Source organism: Zalophus californianus, chromosome 7 (assembly GCF_009762305.2).
Source record: "Zalophus californianus isolate mZalCal1 chromosome 7, mZalCal1.pri.v2, whole genome shotgun sequence".
Taxonomy (NCBI): Eukaryota; Metazoa; Chordata; class Mammalia; order Carnivora; family Otariidae; genus Zalophus; species Zalophus californianus.
Genome location: NC_045601.1, coordinates 60,692,889 through 60,717,023, shown reverse-complemented (window position 1 = coordinate 60,717,023; position 24,135 = coordinate 60,692,889). Strand labels below are relative to the sequence as shown.

Here is a 24,135-nt window from a genome sequence, read left to right as displayed (position 1 = left end):
TTTCTTAAAGTTATAAATATTTGTAAATTACCTTGGTTAAACCAAAAGGGGAACACTGGTGATTCTTGAGTTTCCCATGGGCACAGGGAAAGTAAACTTATTTTGCAGTTTGCTTATTTAAAGAAAGAGTTTGAAAGAATTATTTTCTCTGATAATTGTCCCCACTGTAGAGATGACGATGAAATTAAGGCACACAGTTTTTAGTGACAGGAGATTCAAACCGAGGCCGTCTGGCTTCATACTCCACAAACTTAACCATTTTGATCTACTATCTGTCTGGATAACAATGGATTATAAGGTTAGTAAGTGTGATAACTTAAGACACTAATGAAATGTTAGTGGTGATATGAAAGAAAAGGCCACACTACTCTTTAGCAAAAGCTGGATGTAATCAATTGCTGGATGTCTTCGGTGTGAATTTACACCTTTATTAAAGTTTATAGCAGCTCTTCTCAAAGGGTTCCTGAAAAGAATTAAAGACCTAATGCCCTAGGCACTCACTGTATGCACTTAACTTCTCCCTATATATTTGCAAAGGTACTAGTTAGTGCCATTTTTGAGAGAACTGAGAAAATAGTCACTCAGATAATTTCCTGTGTTCTGTAGTTTCAATGGAGAACTCTGGATTTATATCCCTATGGGTAACAATAAATTGTTTTTTAAATGCCCAACATCTTTTTGTCTCTAACCCCTTTTACACATGGAAATAACTATTTTTAGTGCTTATTTTTGAAAATGCAAATAAATTTATTAGGTGTGTGACTGTCACTTTATAGCAAAACAAAATGTATTCCTTTTTTAAAAAGTTATAAAGTATTACTTTATATTCAAATTGTTGCTATAAGAGGGCACAATATTATTTGTCCTCAGATACATTATTTCAGATCCCAAACATGCCATTTACTTTTTTTTTTTATGATTTTATTTATTTATTTGACAGAGAGAGACATAGCAACAGAGGGAACACAAGCAGGGGGAGTGAGAGAGGGAGAAGCAGGTTTCCCACAGAGCAGGGAGCCCGATGCGGGGCTTGATCCCAGGACCCTGGGAGCATGACCTGAGCCGAAGGCGGATGCTTAACGACGGAGCCACCCAGGTGCCCCGCCATTTACTTTCTTATTTCAAAAAAAAGATACAGCAAACTTATTCCTAATAAAACCAAAAGAACCAACATACCTAGTGTCTTTTTACACCAAAAGCATAAGCCTAATGAATTTAACAGAATATATTTTATGCCCTCTTTAAGCTCTTTGAAAGTGGCATTCCACCAGTATTAAAAATTATGGGCCAAAATTATTCAGAAAACAATGTAGGACTGTCAATCATCCATCTAGTTCACAAAAAGTAAACCAATATTCAATGATTATTTCACCAGGAATACCTATATTCAGTAAGTATTTGTAGAATATTTACATGACATTTACAACACTATGACATATCTCATAAGCGTTCAGAAAACAGTGGCCCACTTTCTAATAATAAATATTTCTCGGTTTTCACAATAAAGTTTTCTTACTTTTTTTAAATCTTGTGTTATATGTGACCTTATTATACGGGGATTTTACTTGTTTTTAGTTTTCTGGTATGTGTTTGAGGGGAAGGTGTGGATTTTTTGTGTTTTTTTGTTTTGTTTTTTTGTTTTTTTGTAAGCAAATCCTAGCATCAGATGTGAAATCTACACAGCTGTAAGCATTCTTCTGGGAACCTGCACTGGGGTTTCCTCAACTGCCTAATGCAATTACTTAAGTCAGTCATGTAGCATTAATGTAATTTGCCCATTTCTACAGCTGAAAAGTTTAGTCTTTAAAGAGTAAAAAGAAAAAAACTTGCCTGCCCTGCAACTCCTGTACATTAGAACCAAATATTACCTTACCTGACTATTCTCCAAATTCCACTAACTCTTAGTTAACCATTAGCCTTAAAAAATCTTCAGTCATATAATAAATTGATACTGCCACATGAATGAGTAGGTATATATACAAAGGCATTTCTATCTATCGCCATGTTACAGTTAAGTGATCTTCCTAAAATACAAAACTGATTGTCTACTTCTCCACTTAAAATCCATTAGTGGTTCCTAACTGCCTACAGGATAAACTCTAAACTTACAAGGCCCTTCAATATCTATTCCTACTTACCTCTAGTCTCACCCTCTCACCACCCCCCAACATCACAAAACTTAACCTACAGCTCTATAAAATTCCCTGATCAAGCTCCTTCATCAATGAGCTATTTCCTCCACCTGAACATACTCCCCTTTCCTCTTTGCCTACCTAATTTCTACATATCCTTCAGCTCTTGGCTTAGCAGGCTCTTGCTCTAGGGGCACCTGTGTGGCTCAGTCTGTTAAGTGTCTGACTTCAGCTCAGGTCCTGGGATCAAGCCCCCGCTCAATGGGGAGTCTTCTTCTCCCTCTCCCTCTGCCCTTCCCCCTGCTCATGCACCCGCGAATACGCTCTCTCAAAAAAAAAAAAAAAAAGCAAGCTCTGGCTCTAAATAAAAATAGCCAGTCTACATTCGATACTACTCAAGTATCCTCATAGTCCCCTGCACTTGCACCATCACAGCACTACCTAAGCAATTATTAAGCAATTAATTGTGATTTGTCAATTATCCCTCGCTTGACCAGAAGATCGATAATGGCAGAAATAGAAATAGATCTGTTTCATTCACTACTGTATCTCCAATATCTAACACAGCATCTGGCACAAGGTAGAAGCTCAAGTACGTTAAAAGCTGAATGAATAAATAATTTTGAGATTAACATTCAAGGCTTTTTTGGTGAAAATGCAACGCTTTTCCTCATCACATGCTAGCTCAGTTCAATTCAGCAAGTATTTACTGCTTAGCCACATTGAGAATCAAAGAGACTATGAGCCAGGGTATAATCCTCAAGGAACGTGCAGTTTCATAAAAAGACATATACTGACTGGGTGATGAACATTAAGGAGGGCACCTGATGTAAGGAGTACTGGGTGTTATCTAAGACTGATGAATCACTGACTTCTACCTCTGAAACCAATAATACATTATATGTTAATTAATTGAATTTAAATTTAAAAAATATTTTTAAAAAGACACATATATTCAGGAAAACCAAACACCACAAAACCATGTGTTCTTAGATTCTAAGGTATGCTGCACACAAGTAGAAAAGATAAGGTAAAAGACTGGGAAAGTGTCCTTGAAATAGGATGTGCTTAGGGCAAATAAGGTTGAAGACAGAAAATACAGAAATGTGCTAGTTCAGCAGTTCTAAAAGTGGATCTGAAGACACCCTCCTCCTTTTCCCAGGTCCTTAGGGTCAAACGTATTTTCATAGTAAGCCTAGGATATTATTTGCTTTTTTTTTTACTTTCATTCTCAGTTATATAATGCATTTTCCAGAGACTATACACCAAGGTCCTTAGGGTCAAACGTATTTTCATAGTAAGCCTAGGATATTATTTGCTTTTTTTTTTACTTTCATTCTCAGTTATATAATGCATTTTCCAGAGACTATATACCATATCACAGATGAATACAGAAGTAGATAGAATACAATTATTGTTTTTATTAAGTTAGACACTAAAGAGATTTATAAAAATGTAAAACAATGCCACTTATTAAGTTTGTGTTGTTTTACAAAATTGTTATCTTTCCTAAAAACATTATGTGTGTTAACATGTCATGGAAATTATTGCTATTTTTCAGTGATTTAATATTGTAATTTTTTATTTTAATTTTTTTAAAGATTTTATTTATTTGAGAGAGTGAGAATGAGAGAGAGAGAGAGAGACCACACGAGAGGGGGGAGGGTCAGAGGGAGAAGCAGACTCCCTGCCGAGCAGGGAGCCCGATGCGGGACTCGATCCCGGAACTCCAGGATCATGACCTGAGCCGAGGGCAGTCGCCCAAGCAACTGAGCCACCCAGGTGCCCTTTATTTTAATTTCTAACATGATAAATATTGATAGATATAACCTACCTAAGCAAAATTCTTTACACATCCTCACTAATTTTTTTAAGAATCTAAAGGGCTACTGAGACCAAAAGCTGAGATTCACTGAGCTGGTGGTATTTACAAATGGATGGGGCACTGGCCAAGATTCTCTGTGCAGAGTAGCTAAATTAGATGTATTGGACATGAAAGCGCTCAGGCTCTGCATAACTTAACAACATGTGTAAGGTACAGGTACAGGCTTTTCTCAGCAGTTTTCTTAGAGCAAAATATAAAAAGAATCCTTTAAAACCATTCTTATCCTCCCACCTAAAACACAATATAGTTCCATATTCTTTTTGAATTGCCATATTCAGACATTTTTATATTTCTACAGCCTTCACAATTATCATTTGATAGCTGCATAATCATAATCCAGCATTCCTACAAACCTCAATAGCTACTTTCATACCTGATTTTTAACGTATTTTATAAAAATAAAGCCTCATGCAAGGAAGAATATTGCAGATTACTATCCCAAAAAAACTTACTTCTAGAATGCCAATGGATCTTATTTTAAGTCAAACTTGCCTGAGAGATGCTGTAGCTTGGAACACAAGGATAACGACATTTGGGCCTGGAACTTCTGCAACCCTTGAACCCAGAGCTATGTCTCTCCCCGCCTCTGATGGCGCGACACACACTCAGACTCCCTCAAGAAGCTGTTTCCCACTTACCCAGGTGCTACCCATGGTTCCAGAAACACACCTAAGGCTTACACCGGTGCTTCCCACGACCTGAAATCATTGCTTTTCCCATCTCTACCTATCCAAAATCCTCCCTTTAAGGGTCAGCTTGAAAGCCAACTCATTCACGATTCTTTCTCAGGTTCTTTTCAATCGACCATTATAACCTTTTTGAGTATCTATTTTTTTTTGAAAATTTTATTTATTTATTTGACAGAAAGAGACACAGTGAGAGCGGGAACACAAGCAGAGGGAGGGGGGAGGGAGAAGCAGGCCTCCCGCTGAGCAGGGAGCCCGATGTGGGGCTAGATCCCAGGACCCCGGGACCACGACCTGAGCCGAAGGCAGAAGCTTAACGACTGAGCCACCCAGGCGCCCCCCCTTTTTGAGTATCTAAAGGACTTTGAACATCACTCAGAATACAACTCTATTCTGCTTATCATTATTCTTTAGGATAGGAACTGTCTTACCAATCTCTACTCCCTGAAATACCACAGAAAAGAAGGAGGAACTGCTGAGGAAAATGAGGGTCAGATGAACTGTAACCTGCCCCAGGTCAAATAGCCAGTGATTGAAAGAGTCAAATTTGAATGCCCGACCCCACACCGTGACAAAGTCCATGGTCTTTCTACCATATCATTCCATGCTCCCTACCTTATATCCTTTATGATAGTAAGTTGAAGAAATCTGTAAAAATGGAATGAAACCAGACTGGCTTTATCCTTAACCTCAAGGAACCTCTAAGATGGAAAAAAAAAATCCAGATAAAATATTTCCTATAATTGTACTTTGGCCACCCCTGGCATCATACCCCTACATATGTTATCGTGGCCAAAAAAGCACATTAAATGTGCAGTTTTCAGGGGCGCCTAGGACTCAGTTGGTTAAGCGACTGCCTTCAGCTCAGGTCATGATCCCAGGGTCCTGGGATCGAGCCCCGAATCGGGCTATCTGCTCAGCGGGGAGCCTGCTTCTCCCTCGGACCCTCTCCCCTCTCCCCTCTCACGCTGTTTCTCACTCTCTCTTTCTCTCTCTCTCAAATAAACAAACTAATAAATAAATAAATCTTTTAAAAAAAGTGCAGTTTTCAGGAGGCAACATTAAGACCAACAGCTGTTCCTGAAGTGTTCAATGTCTATCATCACCGTATTTTTCTGGTTATTTGAGCAGAACTGGAGCTATGACTAGTATGCTTGGGACAGAGTAAGATTTCAATACGTTTGTTGAATAAATAAATGAGTGAAAAAAATTAATCATTTCTTCTGTCTGGAATCTGTGTTAACCTCCTCCAGTTCCTTTGCCAATTTGTTCACTATCATTGTCTCGAGCAATAGCTAACAGAAACACTTGTATATTGGGTTATAGAAAATATAGCTGATGACTAGTATATTTTAATGTAATTTTTCAGTTTCTGAATGCCACCTGCAGTTCAATTCTGCACCAAAGGCATTTCAAAATTATCATGTCCATTCACCCTTTCACCTAGTACCAAACCCCAAGGTGAGTATGGATTCTTCCCACTCTCCCTCACTCACTACATCTAATCCACCTACTTTCCACCAGTGCGTCTACTAGTCTCTCACCTGCCCTACCACAACAACGTCCTCTGACCTTCTTAATGATCTCCTCACCTCAACTCTTAACTCCAACCGTCCATACAGCAATTAGAATAATGTTATTTTAAAAAGATGAAATGACGTTACTCCCCTGCTTAAAACACTTTAATAGCTTCCATTACACTTCCAACAAAATAAAAATTCTTTACCATGGAATTCCTTACAGTATCCTTCATGAACTCCCAAACTCATTTTTTTTTCCCCCACTCACTTCCTCATTTCATTCTCTCTCCCAGCAAACCACACTCCAGCTATACTGGCCTTTTTTGATCACTGTGACCACTAGATTATTACCTATACCTGCAATCTCTTCTTTTCCTTTGCACTTATCAGAAGTTTACATATAAATTTTTTTTTTGTCTGTCTCTCCAACTCTACTGTATAGCCCAAGAGGGCAATATAAAACTGTTCTTTTGTTTTATCACTAATATTGAATAAAGTATAAAACCCAGCATGTGGTAGGCACTTAATATTTCTGCTTCCCTATATACTCTTCATTTAGATCAACATGTATTATATATATTGTTTGTATGTTAGACAACAACATACATAGTTAATGAAGTAAATAATATATAATACATTATTATTGAATCATAAAGGATTTGGCCGCCTGTTGTACCAGGTTCCTGAGAAGTAACCCCTAAATCCTGGGATTTCCAGAGAGTCAGGAGTGTCTTTCTTATTCTTGATGGGCCCCTAGACAGTTTATGCTAATAAGATTACTCAGGATGGCAGCTAGCCATGCCAGAAAGACCAGTGTGTGATTAGAGGGCTGAGGTACCGGAGACTGAGTTCAATCACGTGGCCAATGAGTCAAGCACTGGTGCCTATTCAATAAAATGCCAATTAAAAACTCTGGACACCACAGCTCCAGATAGCTTTCCTGGTTAACAATACTCTGTGTGTATGATAAACATCAACGTGCCAGGAAGGTGATGTATCCTGACCCCACAAGAAGAAGATACAGGAGTTTCATGTTTGGGACTTTTCTAGTCCTTGCCCAATGTGTCTATTCTTTTGGCTGGTCCTGATTTGTATCTTTTTTCTGTTATAGTAAAACTATAATTTTAACTATAGGACTTTCCTGAGTTCTCTGAGTCATTCTAGCAAATTACTGAACCTAAGAAGGGTAGTGGGAACTCCTAAATTTATAGCCAGTTTGTCAGAAATGTGGATGGGCTGAAAATGCGGGACCCTGAGGATGATGTCTGAAGTGAGGGCAATCTTGTGTAAGACTAAGCACGCCCTTAATCTGTAAGGTTAGCCTAACTCTGGGTGGTTAGTGTCAGAACTGCACTATGATTACGTAACAAAGAATAGATGCCACTTCATAAATACGTGTCAGGCACCATGCAAGCATTTTTACATACATTATTTCTAAATTTTTAGAACACATTATCTCTAAGCCTCACAATAACCCCACACATTGGAATGATCATCTTAATTTTTAAAGTAAGTAAACTAAGAAGTAAAAGACACACAGACAATAAGTAATTTGAGTGGGGCCTGAATTCAAACTCAGCACTGTTTGACTCAGAAGCCCATGATCTAGTCACTATCCTCTCTAGCTTCTCATATTAGTTATGTAAATACAACCCAAGATAACATCACAAGATTACTACCTAAGAATGCATGGCACTTGTGCAGAAAGGTCTCAGTAAAATCTAAGGTATTATTTATGAATTTACAAGCTCTCTATATGAAATATAAAATATCATACGTTAATACAAATTTCTTTGGCAACTGCTTAACTTACTTGTTTGTGTTTTAGAAACATGCTTCTGGAGAAAATCAACTGTTTGGGCCAAAACCCTCTTATTACACTGTGTTGATAATTTTTCATCACATTCATAACACCTGAAAAATACAAATATGTAAACAGATATTATGAAAACACCTTCAATAATATTGCACACCAGGTAATAAAGTAATAAAGTTGATATTTATCCAGTCTTGTCTTTAAATTGGGGTGGGGTGGGGTGGGGCAAAAAGTATACATGTAGAGTGAGGCATTAGATAAGTCTAGAGAAATAAGCAGGAGACAGTTCATACAGAGCCTTATCATTCAAATTAAAGTCCTGGTACTTTACCCTAAGTGTAATGGAAAGCCATGAGGAGTTTTTTAAGGAGGGGAGTGATGTGATCCAATCTATATTTAAAAACATTACTCGGACTAATGTCAGATAGAGGGAATCAGGAATAGAAGGTCAGGGTAGAAGCAGGAGATCTGGAGAAAAATGAACAGATTTATTTTACAGGAAATTCAGGTAGAAACAGAGAAGTATAAAAATAACTGCCATGGAAAGAGGGAAGTGGATGAGGGTAAGTCAGTGATTCTCAAACAGGAGCAATTTTGCAACAAAGAATTATCAACTCAAATGACAACAGTACTGAGACTGAGAAATTCTGGTCTAGAGGAAAGACTTGCTGCAAGTTGGGAATGTTTAAAGTTGGGTGATGGGTACGGAGGATTTCATTATACCATTTTATCCACTTTTGTTAAAGGATTAAAAATTAAGATAAGAAAGGAAAGAAAGTGTTAGGTTTCTGGCCTGAATACTTAAGTGATGGAGGTGCCACTTATAGAGATGGGGAAGACTGGGTAAGTGTTTTGTTTTATTTGGGACTTAGTTGGGAAGAGAGAGAGCTCCCAAAGAGATTTTCAAAGCACATTACGTTTTAGAAAATTAGCTTCCACTAAGTTTACTCATTAGTGCATATAGTATTAATAAAGATTTCTTCTATGTATTATCATTACCTGCTTCCTTTAACTTCATAAGATCCAATGGTCAAATAAAAACATATATTTGAACATATTGAAAAGTATAATGTGTTATACCAATACCACCTTACATATTCACAATCTTCTTATAATCAATAGGGGTCCTAAAATTAATGGCTATAAACTGTGTTTGGGTTCTTTTTCTAAATGGCACTGAAAATTCAGTCAAATATTTACTCATACTCAAAATACAAATATTACTCTATCACTTGCATACAGAAATACATAGATACATAGATAAATCTGTGAAGGAAACAAGTCACAGAAAACATTCCCAAAACATCTTTTCTAATAGACCATGATGGAATTCAAACAATGTAGAATTACCAGGTTTACACCATTATAAACCCTCAAAATTTACTGATGTAACTATTGCCAAAAATAATAAAAATTGCTCATTTGCAAAATATTGAAATGTCAAGAAATTTTTACTGATGCTGCAATTTAATTTTTACTTGCTATAGGGCGCCTGGGTGGCTCAGTTGGTTAAGCGACTGCCTTTGGCTCAGGTCATGATCCTGGAGTCCCGGGATTGAGTCCCACATCGGGCTCCCTGCTCAGCAGGGAGTCTGCTTCTCCCTCTGACCCTCTCCCCTCTCATGCTCTCTCTCTATCTCATTCTCTCTCTCAAATAAATAAATAAAATCTTTAAAAAAAAAATTTTTACTTGCTATAAAATGTATTGTAACTTTAAGAGTACAAAAAGAAAATGTGAATAAAAACCACACAATGGCAGTGAATTTGGAGAAGAGAGGACAGCTCAACATAAATTAATTCTACTTGTTTCCATTAGAAATAACCAAAAAACGGGCGTCTGGGTAGCTCAGATGGTTAAGCCTCTGCCTTCGGCTCAGGTCATGATCCCAGGGTCCTGGGATCGAGTCCCACATCTGGCTCCTTGCTCAGCCGAGAGTCTGCTTCTCCCTCTCCCTCTGAACCTCCCCCTGCTCATGCTCTCTCTGTATCTCTCTGTCTCAAATGAATAAATAAATAAATACATACACTTAAAAAAAATAACCAAAAAAAATTTAATTGAGCATCTACTTGTGGCAGGCACCGTTATAAATACATGCATTTTCTAGTTTAATTCCTCACAACAACCAAAACAGTATTATAATTTTTAAAAATAAATAGCTCTCTAGAAGTATAATACTTCCTTTTTACAGATGAGAAACTGGGACATAGGAGGGCTCACAAATCAGTAAGGTATTAAAAATACAGGGTAAATACCACATCTTTCAACAAACTTTTGAGTACTTTAAAAGCACTCACCTGAAAAAGTAAAAAGATAAACAAAAGCACTCATCTATATGTTAACTGTAAGTGCTAAATCAGTGCCTCTGGTCAAGCATAAGGATCAGTGTGGAACTTAACAATACAAAAGCCCTGATCTAACAGAGGACCAATGAATGGTACCTATGGATTTTTCAAATTCCACCTCTGTGATTCTGAAGAAAGTCAGAGATAAGAAACCACGGAGCTAATAAATATTATCTGTTGAAGCAGCATTAAATCCACTATCAAGCAACACTTTGTTAGCCATAATTTTATCAAATCTACCATATTCCTTTCTTTTTTAGGGTTTCCAAGTTTTTTTTCCAGTTCAAGTTGGCCTTTCTTTAACCCAAATTAGTAAAGTTTTCTACTGAAGTTGTTAAACTCGTTTTTTAAAGATTTTATTTTTTTGAGGGAGAAAGAATGAGTGCACACTCAAGTGTGGGGAGGGGGGCAGAGGGAGAGAGAAAAGCAGAGTCCTCAGGCAGCGGGGAGCCTGATGCAGGACTCAATCCCAGAACCCAGGACCCAGGACCCTGAGGTCATGACCTGAGCTGAAGGCAGATGCTTAAGTAACTGAGCCACTCAGGTGCCCCAGAAATTGTTAAACTTTTTAAGGTTTAGGAATTAGATGTGAAAAAGAAAATAGTCCCAACCTTTTAAGTTTCTGTAAATGCATGTGACCAGCTTGAAATTTCTTCCTTAGAAAGGAAAAAATTTTACAGACCCCCAAATATGACTTAAATTATTTTCATTATAATATAAATTTAACATTCTACAGACAAAATGATCAATAAATTGATCATCCTTATAGCTCTATATATCTATGAAAGCACAATTATACAATTAAGCGTAAACATAAAATTATAAAATCAATAAAGTTAAAACTAACAACACTATTATGCTAGGTAACTTTTTTTGGTTTTTGTGTTTTTTTTTCTTTGCTGAAATTACATCATGATTCACACCATAATTATGGTCCTAAAAGCTACAACAGAAGTTCTGACACAGACTCACTTGAAACGGGTCTATTCTACCAGGTGCCACTCAACTCTCCCTCCACCTTCCTCTATTACTGTGGTCCTCAAACTGTGGTCCCTAGACCAACAGCATTGGCAATACCTAGGAACTTGTTAGAAATGCAAATTCTTAGGCCCTACCCAAGAACTACTAAATCAGAATCTCTAGGCCGAGGCCCAGCGGTCTATTTTAACAAGCCTTCCTGGTGATTGTGACGGGCCCCATTGTTTGAGACCACTGCTCTATTCAGGCTACAGAGAAATATTTATTGGGCTGCCACACTATGGCATCAACTCCCTCTCCCTTAGCTCCAATGTATCATTTACATAGTAAGCTGTCTCTATGCTTTCCTCATTCTCCCCAATATTATTACTTGGGAACAACAAAAACACAAATGCAGCAAGACCTGACCCGTGCTACAAATTTAAATTATAAGATGATGATCTCTTCTATAAGTCAAAATATTGTTATATTAATTTTAGATCCCGGAAGTGAAAACACAAAGTTAAAATATTTTTGTCTTAAAGAAAACTTGAAAACCTCTGAAAATTCATTCAAGGAAAACTTGAAAGCTTTTGAAAATTTTAGAAAATTGTTGAAAAAAAATACATATATATTAAAAAAATTTTTTTGTTGTAAAACATATGGAAAGCTTTTTGATACAGTTTCCATTTATGCCACTGAAGCCGGTGTGCTATGCTCCTAAGAAACTAGGGAATCAAAAGACTTGTTTTAGTGCCTGGATGTTTACTTTGTAACCAGTGTCTTTATATGTAAAATGAGGGAACTGGACTTGGTTCCCAGCCAGGATTAAGTAGTAGAATCACCCCAGCAGTTTTGACAAACTGCATATGCCCAGGCTTACCCTTTCCCCTCCAGGGAATCACCAAACCATCTGACTGCTTGAAGTACCTTCCTTCTCTAGAACTCTGGAATTCTGTATTAGCAAGTTCATTATGAAAAATCAACTAGGAAGAATGTTTCTTTATCCTATTTAGAAAATGTTTAAAAAAAAAAGTAGAGGGATGACTAAATTTTTCCTTATTTAAATTTTATATTCATGGGTAATGTCACTTTTCTTTTTTTTTTTTTTTTAAAGATTTATTTATTTGAGAGAGTGAGAATGAGAGAGAGAGAGTACATGAGAGGGGGGAGGGTGACAGGGAGAAGCAGGCTCCCCGCCGAGCAGGGAGCCCGATGCGGGACTCGATCCCGGGACTCCGGGATCATGACCTGAGCCGAAGGCAGTCGCTTAACCAACTGAGCCACCCAGGCGCCCCGGTAATGTCACTTTTCTTAAAGTATTCCACAGGTTGTGTTCAGGCTAAAATGCATAAGGGGGTACAACATCTTTAAATATCTTACCTTGTACAGCTCAAAGAAAATGATATTTTTGTAGTGGACACAAGTGGTAATAAAATCTAACTTACCATATAATCCATGTGCTCAGACTAATTGTAACACAATGAGATTCTGTTCTCAAACTCTTGTAGTGCTTCAGTGAATGATGGCTTTCTGAGTTTCTACCACATCCCTAAAGATGAACAGAATGCTATTTGTACAATTTACATGTAAGTTTGTTTCAAATTAATCAAAACTTAAATCATACTCATATTAAAAAAGTTTTGGTTTTTAATTTCAAACAGGAGGGAAAAGTTTCAGAAAATAGTATAGATTCTCATTAAATTTAATTTCTTGCAAAGAGGCTAACTTGCTTTTTGTTATATAGTATTTGCCTAAAACAATCATGAGCTGAGTTCATTTCCCTATTATTTAAAAATGTATACACTCTCTGCCTTGCACACTGTGGAGCACCGAGCATCTTTGCAGACCAGTGCCCTCCTCCTATGCACACATTTTCTAAAATTGTCCATACCTCCACCCAAACCCACTGGCAACTAATGAGACTCAGACCAATCACAGTAATTTCCCTCACCAGGTAAGTAAAGAAATAAGATCCAGTTCTGGTCAATGCGACATGAGGGGCAGTCTCCTAGATGTTTCTGGGAAAAGTTTCATATATTTAAAAATTAAAACAAAAACAGGAAAGGGATGTCCTTTTTGCCCTCTTTCTGGCCTCTGGGGATGGCTGTATGATATATAATGCATGAAATATCTTCAGCCATAAAAAGCCATGAAATTGAGGGTGGACAAAAGAAAAATGGAAGAAAGCTCAGTTTTCAATGTTCTTTTCATTGAATTAACTAATCCTGATGTGGTCCTACTTACAAGCTATGTGAGATAATAAGGATTCCTCTTATTTTAGAAAAAGTGTAGACATCTTAAATGTTTTTCAAAAAATATTACAGATATTAATAGCTTCTAAGCTGTTAAAAATTGTTTAAAAAAAAAGAATCCTTTCATAGAGAGAAAAAAAATTAATCTAGTAAGTTGTAAAAAAACTTGGATCCATTTCTTAAGGAAATACAAATAGGTAAAGGCAGGTCCAGATGTGAGAACTACTGCAAGTAGGTTGGATTCCCTTTCAAAGTATTTCTAAACCACATGTGGTTACTTTCTGAATATAATATACCTTTTATTTTACCTTAACTAATGTTTCTAAGTTGAGCCTTGGAGACTTCTATCTAAACATGAATAAATTTATTTTAAATTCTAAACATTACCAACAGTCCAACTCACAATACGCATTTAAGAAAAATATTTAAGAGAAACTCACATATAAAAATCATGCTTCTCACCTGAAAACCACACTTGAGGCACAACCATATGTCAGAGGGAAGTACTGGCTGCCCATCACAGAATCTTCTTTCTTTTAAACAGTCTGAGCAAACTGACCACACATTCTCAGCTATTGCTTTCTTCACATGATTCACACTGATAGCATGACTTACATGCTGGCAAGTGAAACCTACTGAATAAGACAAAACAAAATGTGAACATTTTCTTTGCTAAGCCAAAGTGCTACCATCAGTAAGCCAAAGTCAATAGCATTAAAATACTGTAACTAAAAAGCAAAGAGATTTGGAAAACAAAACAACTCAAAAGGATACATACTGCATGGTTCCATTTATAAAGCATTCGTGAAATAACATAATTAGAGAGCTGGAGGACAGATTTGTGGCTGCCAGGGACTATGGATGGAGAACAGGGAGTGTGGCTATAAACAGGTAACCATTGGGGTGGTGATGGGACAGACGGGTATCTCAGTTGTGGTGGATATACAAAACTACACATGTAATAAAAGTGCACAGAGTTATACCCACTCACACAGACACCCACACATGAGGCCTTGCATATCTGGTGAAATCAGAATAAGCTCTAGGATTGTACTGATGTCATTTTCCTGGTTTTGATATTGTACTATAGAAATACAAGATGTGAAATCAGGAGAGGTTGGATGAAGAGTGAATGGGACCCCCTTGTGTATCTCTTTGAACCTTCCTATTCAAAATTAGTTCAAAAATAAAAAGTTTAATAAATAGATTATTTACTGAGCAGCTACTGTGTCAAGCATTTTGAATATATTTTCTTCTCATTAAGATACACACACAAAATCTTTCCAGAGAGCCTACCTCTGCTCTGATGCTATTTTCATCATTATTGAGAGAAAGGAGAAAGAGGAACAAACAATATGGCATAATTTACAGGAACAAGAATTCTCCTTAACGAATATTTCCAAATAACAAATGACGCTGCGTAGTCCTTAATTATCCTTTATAACAGAGTCCCACTGGGTATACTGTGTGGAGACAACTGGCCAAAATTGGCTAGTATGTTTTTATTCAGATAACTGTGTTCTTCTCCCAAGGACACAATGACACTTCCACTTCTGCCAAATACCTAACACTTCCACTTCTGCACCTCATCTATCTCAAACACCAAAACTACAACTATCCACCAAAATTAAACAGCAAAGGAAAGACTAAGTAACTTGAAGAGGGAAACAGGAGTATGGACATTTTGACTTTCTCCACTTCCCTTCCCAAATGCACAGCACTCCTTTTCACCTATTAGTTAACTAGAGAGAGGCTAAGCATTAGTTCCTTTTCATCCTGAAGCCTAAGTATGTGAGTCTTGACAAGTGACTTATTGTAAAATATAATTTCAATAAAAATAATGTGTAAATCTGGGGAAAGATTAGGACTTCTAATCTTACACCAAGAGCAAGGTATAAAAATAGACACAAAAGGAGTAATTCCAAAGCCCTATATTTGAAAAGCAAGGACACATGCCATTAAAGAAAGGGGTGTTCTGGGGAAGACTGATAGATGACCACATAGATACAGGACCTAGAAGTGGGTTACTAGATATCAATGCTTTGAGTTTTTATATTTTAAAATTCTAAGGGGAAAAATCATTCCATACACCTTCTATATCATCTCTGGGGTAGGATTTGGCCAGGGTATAACTTAGCTCTTCTCTGATTCTACAATTCAGACATATAAAACTGAAATTGTTAATGAATTCAGAGATAAGTGAATTCATGATAAAAAGGTCCCAGGAGTCTAAATTAACTCTACTAGCTTTTAAATGCCTCAACAATATATACTTTTTATAAGCAAATTTGAAAGTTTGATGTTTTCTTACAAGAGTTAACCAGTGTTTAAATAGTATTCACAGTCCTTGGTGGTGGGCTGTGCTAATAAGATTTCCTCAGTTTTCTGTAATTTGTTTGATCATACAATTGTCTAAATTTCATCTGCCAAATAAGTCCTCTAGGGATTCCTGAATAAAATATATAAATGTATTAAAGTCTATAGTTGTTTCACATTAACAAATCAAAACAATAATTAAAGTCTCCACATTTTTCACTTTAAATATTAAAAAACTTTACAAGGAGGTCTTCCAGTTTGCAAATGATGGTCTAAAATCTACACTTCCCCATTCTCCTCTCAGAAACTGTCCAATGTTAACAAGAATAGAAAACAAAAACACCAAGTTCATTTTCAGGAAAACCAAGAGACAACTGAAGCCCCAAGTCATAAATTCAGTGGAAGAGTCCCACCTCAACGCAGCAGGGATCAAATAGGGGTGCATACAGAAGGAAGCAGAGAGCATACTGCAGCTGTAGATCCCATAGAGAACCCCGCTTACTTTGCAGACACAGAATGAAACCTAAATCCCTGTGCTGCAACAACCCTGGCAGGAGCTACCCTATATCCAGTTTTGTTTTAAGAAGCAAAAGAAGGTGGAAGACTAAAATGGAATTAGAGAGTATTATGCTAAGCGAAATAAGTCAATCAGAGAAAGACATGTATCATATGATCTCACTGATATGAGGAATTCTTACTCAGGAAACAAACTGAGGGTTGCTGAGTGGTGGGGGGTGGGAGGGAGGGGGTGGCTGGGTGACAGACACTGGGGAGGGTATGTGCTATGGTGAGCGCTGTGAATTGTGTAAGACTGATGAATCACAGACCTGTGCCTCTGAAACAAATAATACATTATATGTTAAAAAAAAAAAAAAGATAGTAGGAAGGGAAAAATGAAGGGGGGGAAATCGGAGGGGGAGACGAACCATGAGAGACTATGGACTCTGAGAAACAAACTGAGGGTTCTGGAGGGGAGGGGGGTGGGGGGATGGGTTAGCCTGGGGATGGGTATTAAAGAGGGCACGTATTGAATAGAGCACTGGGTGTTATACACAAACAATGAATCATGGAACACTACATCAAATAAATAAATAAATAGAAAAAAATATATTGAAAAAAAAAGAAGCAAAAGAAGGCAATTTCTAATTCACTAAGTGAGAAACAAACAAGCCAAATTTGCCAGAAACAGTCTTGTCTCTAAGGCAGCGAGAAAAGATCCTTCGGGTTCTGAAAAAACACCAGGGCTGCCTAATCTTGTTGAGTGGAAAGAAGTAAAGGCTAACTGAGCTCACACTCAAAACTCCAGCTGGTCTTGACAGTGCTCTGGCCCTCCTTCTTACACAAATATTCTAAAACTAACTGATCCAAGAAAGGTAACCCTACATTAAAGAATGAGAAATCAAAGAAAAATCAAAGCCATAAATTCTATCCAATATAAGAAAAAGGAAAAACAAAAGGCACAGAAATCACTGCCATGAAATACAAATACAAAACGGAAGCAAATGCTCCAGCATGAGGTGGCAAAACAGTAGAAAGTGACTGGCAGAGCTCAGGAAAGAAATGGAGGAAAAAAATAAAAACCACAAAAAGGATGACAAAACTAAAAAGGGCATATGGTGAAAAAGACACTGCAGAAAACACTGTAAAAGATAAAAAGGAAAAGAGCAAGCAAAATGAAAAGGAAGTAGGAGTTGTAGACAATTTGAGAAAAAATAACTAGAAGACAGGCAAGGAAGAGCTAACAAAAGAATCATCAGAATCCCTGAAAAAAATAATTTCACAGAATAAAACAAATGTTTAAAGATATAATTCAGACTTCCTTCAATATAACAATCTAACTATCCTGAAACACTATCCAAGTTAAAAACACTCGAAAATGGAAATAAAAATTAAAAACTTTTTAAATGGAGAACTGAACTGGTGAGAAAGGAGGAAAATCCTCAGAAAAGCTGAAACAGAAGGCATGAAGTTCAAGAGAAAAGCCAGCCCGGGGCCAGCAGCTCCCCAGTCATCTTCCAGGCTTAAAGGCCTGGCTTTAACAGGTCATGAGAAATGGAAAACAACAAAAAGATGCCAATTCTAAGTTACTTTATAAACTAAACAAAATCTCAATAAAACATCAACAGGATGTTTTGGAACTAGACAAGCTAATTTTAAAGTTCATGCAGAAAATAGTAAAAATAAAGAGCAAAGGATTTATTGATTAAAAACATATATGGTTATTTTCCACAACACCACTCAGGACGCCAGATACCACAATTTACCAGCAATGTCGTCTGAAGAGTCTTCATCACGAGGTATAGCAGGTCTTTTACTCCTTTTGGCTTTCTCAGGCAAAGCTTGGGAAGGTTCTTTCACCCGCATCTGTTATTTACTGAAAAGGTTGGGGGTAGGGGGAAATGAATACACTTTAATCCTCAAAATTAAAATTTTAGGTATTCTACTTAATGTATATTAAAACAGAAATGACTTTGGGGCGCCTGAGTGCCTCAGTCGTTAAGTGTCTGCCTTCAGCTCAGGTCATGATCCCAGTGTCCTGGGATTGAGTCCCGCATCGGGCTCCCTGCTCAGCGGGAGACCTGCTTCTCCCTCTCCCACTCCCCCTGCTTGTGTTCCCTCTCTCGCTGTGTCTCTCTCTGTCAAATAAATAAATAAAATCTTTAAAAAAAAAAAGAAATGACTTCCATTTTAGTTGGGCCCCAGTACATCAAAAGAAGAAGAAAACATCAGGTGAAACCAAAGAAATCTTGGTTAAACCAATATACAAATGTACATTACATTTGACTTTTACCAACTACTCCCTAGATACATGATGTCCAGGTGGATGAAAAAACGAAAGGTTTGATCAAGGGAATAAGCGCTGCTTCCGGGTCATGTGCTCCCCTTGCCCTTTCTCCCGACCCACTAGCTAGGAAACAGTAGAAGCTGGAAAAGCCACAATGGACCAGGGATGGAAGCCATGTGCCCAGCACAGCAGAGCCAGCCTACCTGCACGGTATGACCTAGCACTGAACAACTAATAAAGAAAGAAATTGTTTTAAGCTACTGCATTTTTTCTGGGGTTTTTCTCCACTTTTTTATTACGAAAAAATGTAAACTTCCACAAAAGTTAAAAGAATAATATAATAAACACCCATATACTTACTACCTAGATTCCACATCTAGAACATTTTGCCCTATTTGTTTTATCTAAATATCAGTGTGTACAGACATATATACATGTATGTGAGTATATTTGTTTTTGCTGAACTATTTCAAAGTTGCAAAAAGCATGTATCTTTTTTAAGAATAATCACATCATTATCACATCTAAGAAAATTAACAATAATTCCCTATTCTGATATTCCATCATATTCTAGCCTCTTCAGCTGACCCAAAATTATCTTCCATACTGTTTTTTTAAAAATCAAGACTCAATCAAGGTTTGCACTTTGTATTGGTTACGTCATGCTAATTGTTAGCATCTTTTAATCCAGAAACTGTTCTTCCCATCTTATACTTTCCTAAGACCCTGGCTTTTTTTTTTTTTTTTTAAAGATTTTATTTATTTATTTGACAGAGAGAGAGATAGCGAGAGAAGGAACACAAGCAGGAGGAGAGGGAGAGGGTGAAGCAGGCCTCCCGCTGAGCAGGGAGCCCGATGTGGGGCTCGATCCCAGAACCCTGGGATCATGACCTGAGCCGAAGGCAGATGCTTAATGACTGAGCCACCCAGGCGCCCCAAGACACTGGCTTTTTAAAAAAGATCAGGACAGTACATTTGAGTCACCTTAAAGATCTTGTTAAAATGTGGATTTTGATTCAGCAAGTCTGGCACAGGACCTGAGGTTCTGCCTGTCTACCAAGCTCCCACTGGAAAGCCACTGCTGTGAGTCCATAGACCACGTGTTTTTTTTTGTTTTGTTTTGTTTTGTTTTTTAAGATTTAGATTTATTTATTTTAGAGAGAGAGTACACACAAGCAGGGGGAGAAGTAGAGGGAGAGGGAGAGAATCTCAAGCAGAATCCCGCAGAGTGTGGAGTCCAACAGGTGGCTCGATCTCAGGACTCTGAGATCATGACCCAAGACAAAACCAAGAGTTGGACACTCAACCAACTGAGCCACCCAGGTGCTCCCACAGACCACACTTTCAAGACCACATTGTATAATGTCCTACACTTAATTTGTCTCTTTCTTCAAGGTGTTACTTACCTCTGTCCTTTATATTTTTTAAAAACCCAAAGTTAATTGTTAAGATTTTAGATAAAAAATTAAGCTTACACTGAAATTTTCATGGCTATTTGTTTATTTGCTTTTATTGATCAAAGTGGAAATCTTTCAACTCAATAATAAATTCTGAATCTTGGGGCACCTAGGTGGCTCAGTTGATTAAGTGGCCGATTCTTGATTTTGGCTGAGGTCATGATCTCAGGGTCATGGGACCCAGCCCCATATTAGGCTCTACGCTCAGCAGGAAGTCTGTTTGAGATTCTCTCCCTCTTCCTCTGCCCCTCCCCGTGCTCATGTACATGCTTTCTCTCTCTAAAATAAATAAATCTTTAAAAATGAATAAATAAATAAATTCTAAATCTTGATTCAGTTATACTATATTCCACATATGGAAGCTTTTTAATTTACCATTTTATGAGCCATTTCTTTTAACTCCAGGGGTCATCACTCTTGAACAGAGCGTCAACAAATTATGGCCTTCAGGGTTAGAGATGCACGAGGCCTCTGAGTTCCTTGACCACTTCATTTGACTGCCTTTTCCCTCCAAACTTCCTCACCCACTTACCCTACAGTTCTACCTTGCAAAATCACTAATTCAAGTATTCTGTTCCCTAATCACAAATTCGAGTTCTTCCAGCTTTGCCTCTACAGCCACTCCTATTCACCTTTAGTGCCCAGGCTGGCAAGAGGCTGCCACCTCACCAAGTGCTTCCATGATCACTTATAGCAAGGCAGGGAGATGGGAAAGTAGCAAATGGAGTGCTGGTTCTTAAAGCTTCACTTGGAAATGATGTCTGTCACGTCTGCTCATATTTTACCAGCCCAAGCAAGTCATATGACACATTTAACCTCAAGTAGACATGGGGGTAAGGGAGTGGGATGTGGGGTGTGTACAAAAGAGTGCAACCTTCCCATGTACACTGAAAGAACAAAATATGTGTGCAGAGCCTTAACGACCACCACATCACCTCCCTAACAAAACCCCAAACCTAAATGAACCCAATTAACCACTTTCTGCATGTCTGTATCCAAAGAGGCTGGAGAAAATCTTGTAAGAAAGCAGACTGGGTCCACTAAATTCATAATCACAATCTCAACCTCAAATGGATCAAGACTTGCCATTACCTACTACACTTCCTGGAAAACGTACTTACCTACTACTCACACACACAGCCATGTGAAACCTTTCTCACTCTTCTAAACCTCTAACTCCTCCATCTCCCTACTTCCCAAAATAATATCTAGTCTTCTACTTTGCTGAGGGAAAAAAGATATAATCAGAAGGCAAATCTGATCTTTCCACCCCCAAAGTTAGACTTACCTCCAACTCTTTCAATTTGATGTCCTGAAAATACAGGCATAACTAAAAGAATCCAGGAAAAATGGCCCAAGAGAAACTGGCCATACCTTTTCCCAGCTTCACAGATAACCTCTTAATAAAAATAGACATCAACACATAGACAGTGCTTGCAGAATTAAAAACAAAACAAAAACAAAAACAAAAAACCCCAGGTATTTGACCTACAATCTATAAAAGGTCTGTAAAAGACAGAGACTCAAACTTAACTTGGCAATGTAGTCAATTTCCAGTGATTTTTCTGACACATGCACTATATCTAAACATAGAAATAATTTTGGACAGTAACCCACTATTTAGCAATTACTTATCTATACAGCTTTCTTTTTCTTTCCCTTTTTAAGCAAAAAGAGACAAAATCTAATTACTGGAGCTTCAAGTAGTTTCTATCACCAGTATTTTGTCTGGGGAGTTCCAAGACCACCCACATACTTGGAGATTCACTGGAAGGTCTCACAGGATTCAGCATGTAGTTGTACTCACGGCTAACTTGTATTACAGCAATGTAGTATGGACATACAACATGAGCATAATGGAAAAAGACAAAAGTGAAGTTTGCAGGAATCCATGAGCAGGCTTCCTTATGTTCTCTTCCGGCCAGACAGGGTCAAAGAGACTTTCCCCCAATAAGGAAAATCCAGCAATGTCTGTGCAATGTTTCTGCCCAGGGAAACTCACTGCAGACTCACAGGACCGGGTTTTTCCTGGAGGCTGGTAACTTCAGCATAAACCACAGTGTACAGCATAAACTATACTGTTTCCAGATGCCAAACAAGGTGTACCCTTGCAAGCAGAACTTTCTAAGGATAGCAGTCTCAGACTTGATATGTTAACTCTTTTCAGGACAAATAAGTTCTGGCCCTTTTTTTCATGTGGTTTCTCAAACAAAACTTTCCAGTTTTCAACTTCAGTATTACTCTAACATCTGTCTTTTCTCTGCTGTAGGATGTACAACTAAGTTGTTTATTAATGTTTGATTTTTTTAAAAACATGCCATACAAACAAAAGCCCATAGTCTCAAAAAAGAAAAAAAAATTTTTTTCCCTACCCTTGGACTCTTGGGCAATTATTTTCGGCGTAGGGAGAAGGACACACTCTCCTTTTAGTACCAGACTCAAAAAGATGAACAGCACTGACATACTTTTGCTGTGTGTGCATCACGCTCGGCTCTCAGCGCTTAAAAGATATTACCTCACATAATTCTCACAACCACCTTATGAGACAGGTTACTACTACTTCCCCCATTTTACACTTGAAACTGAGACATACAAAGGTTAAGTGACTTGCAGAGGTCCCGGAGCCAGTAAGTGGTGGATGGAGACTTGGACCCCGGCAGCCCTTCTCCAAGGCTCCTAATACTACCCTCCAGTCACTAACAATAGCAACCCAAGTTTCTCAAGAAAAAATGGGTAGTGAGAAGAGAGCGCGGGAGGGAGGCGGGAAGGGTGTCGGAGGGGGGGGGTTGGGGGGAGAGCGCCTGCTTCCAGATAAAGCGGAGACTCGGGTCCCTCCCTGCGGAACCCTCCCGCCGAAACAACCCCAGTTCCGCCGCCGGCGCCCAGTCTGGCCGCACTCACGCGGCCCCCGGTGACCCCCTGGACCCCCCGGGATCGGAAAGACGGGGGCGCGTAACAGGTCTCTCTCCAGCCCCGTCCTGCCACAAGGGGCTGGGGTAGAGGAAGCGAAGACCGAGACACTGCGGATACCCGGCACCGCAGTCCGGACTCACCACGCTGCGCCAAGAAGCCGCGTCTACAACTAGAAGAGACTGCGCCTGTGCGGCCGACCTCCCGGTCGGCAGAGGCAGGACCTCCTGTGCCCGCCCACAGCCGGGGTGGGGTTTGAGGCCGTCCCTATGGCGATGGCGCACCGGAGTGGGGCGTGGACAGGGCGGGGCCAGCTCGCGTCGCGCCTGCGTTCTGTAGGTCTGCAGAGCCCGGTAAGCCAGACTAATCTTAGAATAATGGGAGAAGACTCAAGGCTCTTGTCGGAATAGTGTCCTGGGGTACGCAACTCAGGTCTACCCGGAGTCGGGCTTAAGTCCCACTTGTCGGTGAGGGCCTGAAGGGATAGCTCCGACTTCCCTCTGTCCCATTCTTCTGTGCAGTAAAGTCACATCTGACATTTGTCATGTAATCTTGCATATTTTTCATTATGGGCTTACCTGTCCTCGCTTACTTACTAGACAGGAAATTTCTTGACCTATACCTCTTCGAAGCTCGATTATCCGTTAAAGTGGTCTGCACACTCATATGTTTAGTAAAAATGGTTTGAAAATATTTTAATGATATTGCAAACATCAACTCTCATTATGGGTAAGTCCTATAAGCTTTGTAATCTTTCACAACTCTTCAGCCAGGAGGCAGTGGCCTTATGATAGAACCTTGGATTAAGAGTCCAAGATACCAGAGATAAACCAAAAACTTGGATTTTCCAGTAAAATCTCTAATTCATTTCTTGTGAAATAGCATTATTTCTATGTGCAGAACTTGGCAAAGGAGGTCATTAAGTGTTTACATTGTATTTATGGAAACCATTCATTCACCAAATATAACTAAGTACGAATATGCCAGTTACTGTGCTAGATATAGGGATAAGTAATGTTTTGGAGTAGGCGAATTTTTTTCTTTACGGAAAAATTTTTTTTCCCTATTTCTTT

At 38.5% G+C, this 24,135-nt stretch overlaps 1 protein-coding gene across 8 annotated transcripts in view; it reads right to left on the bottom strand.

Annotated features, from left to right (window-relative positions):
- The window catches only part of USP45 (ubiquitin specific peptidase 45), a 70,534-nt gene extending 47,173 nt beyond the window's left edge, over positions 1–23,361 (bottom strand). For 6 of the 8 annotated variants that reach the window (XR_003521586.2, XM_027603109.2, XM_027603108.2 and 3 more), the window contains exons 1-5: positions 23,206–23,360; positions 18,175–18,284; positions 14,057–14,229; positions 12,788–12,891; positions 8,037–8,137 (exon numbers count right to left, since the gene is read on the bottom strand). Coding sequence is in view for 7 of the 8 variants with exons in the window: in XM_027603109.2 (XP_027458910.2) it covers positions 8,037–8,137; positions 12,788–12,891; positions 14,057–14,229; positions 18,175–18,274 (478 nt within the window). In the remaining variant the exon portion in view is untranslated. Of the gene's footprint in view, positions 1–8,036; positions 8,138–12,787; positions 12,892–14,056; positions 14,230–18,174; positions 18,285–23,205 lie in introns of all 8 variants that reach the window. The other 2 variants (XM_027603106.2, XM_027603104.2) reach the window with 2 other exon arrangements.
- Between the last annotated feature and the right edge of the window lie 774 nt (positions 23,362–24,135).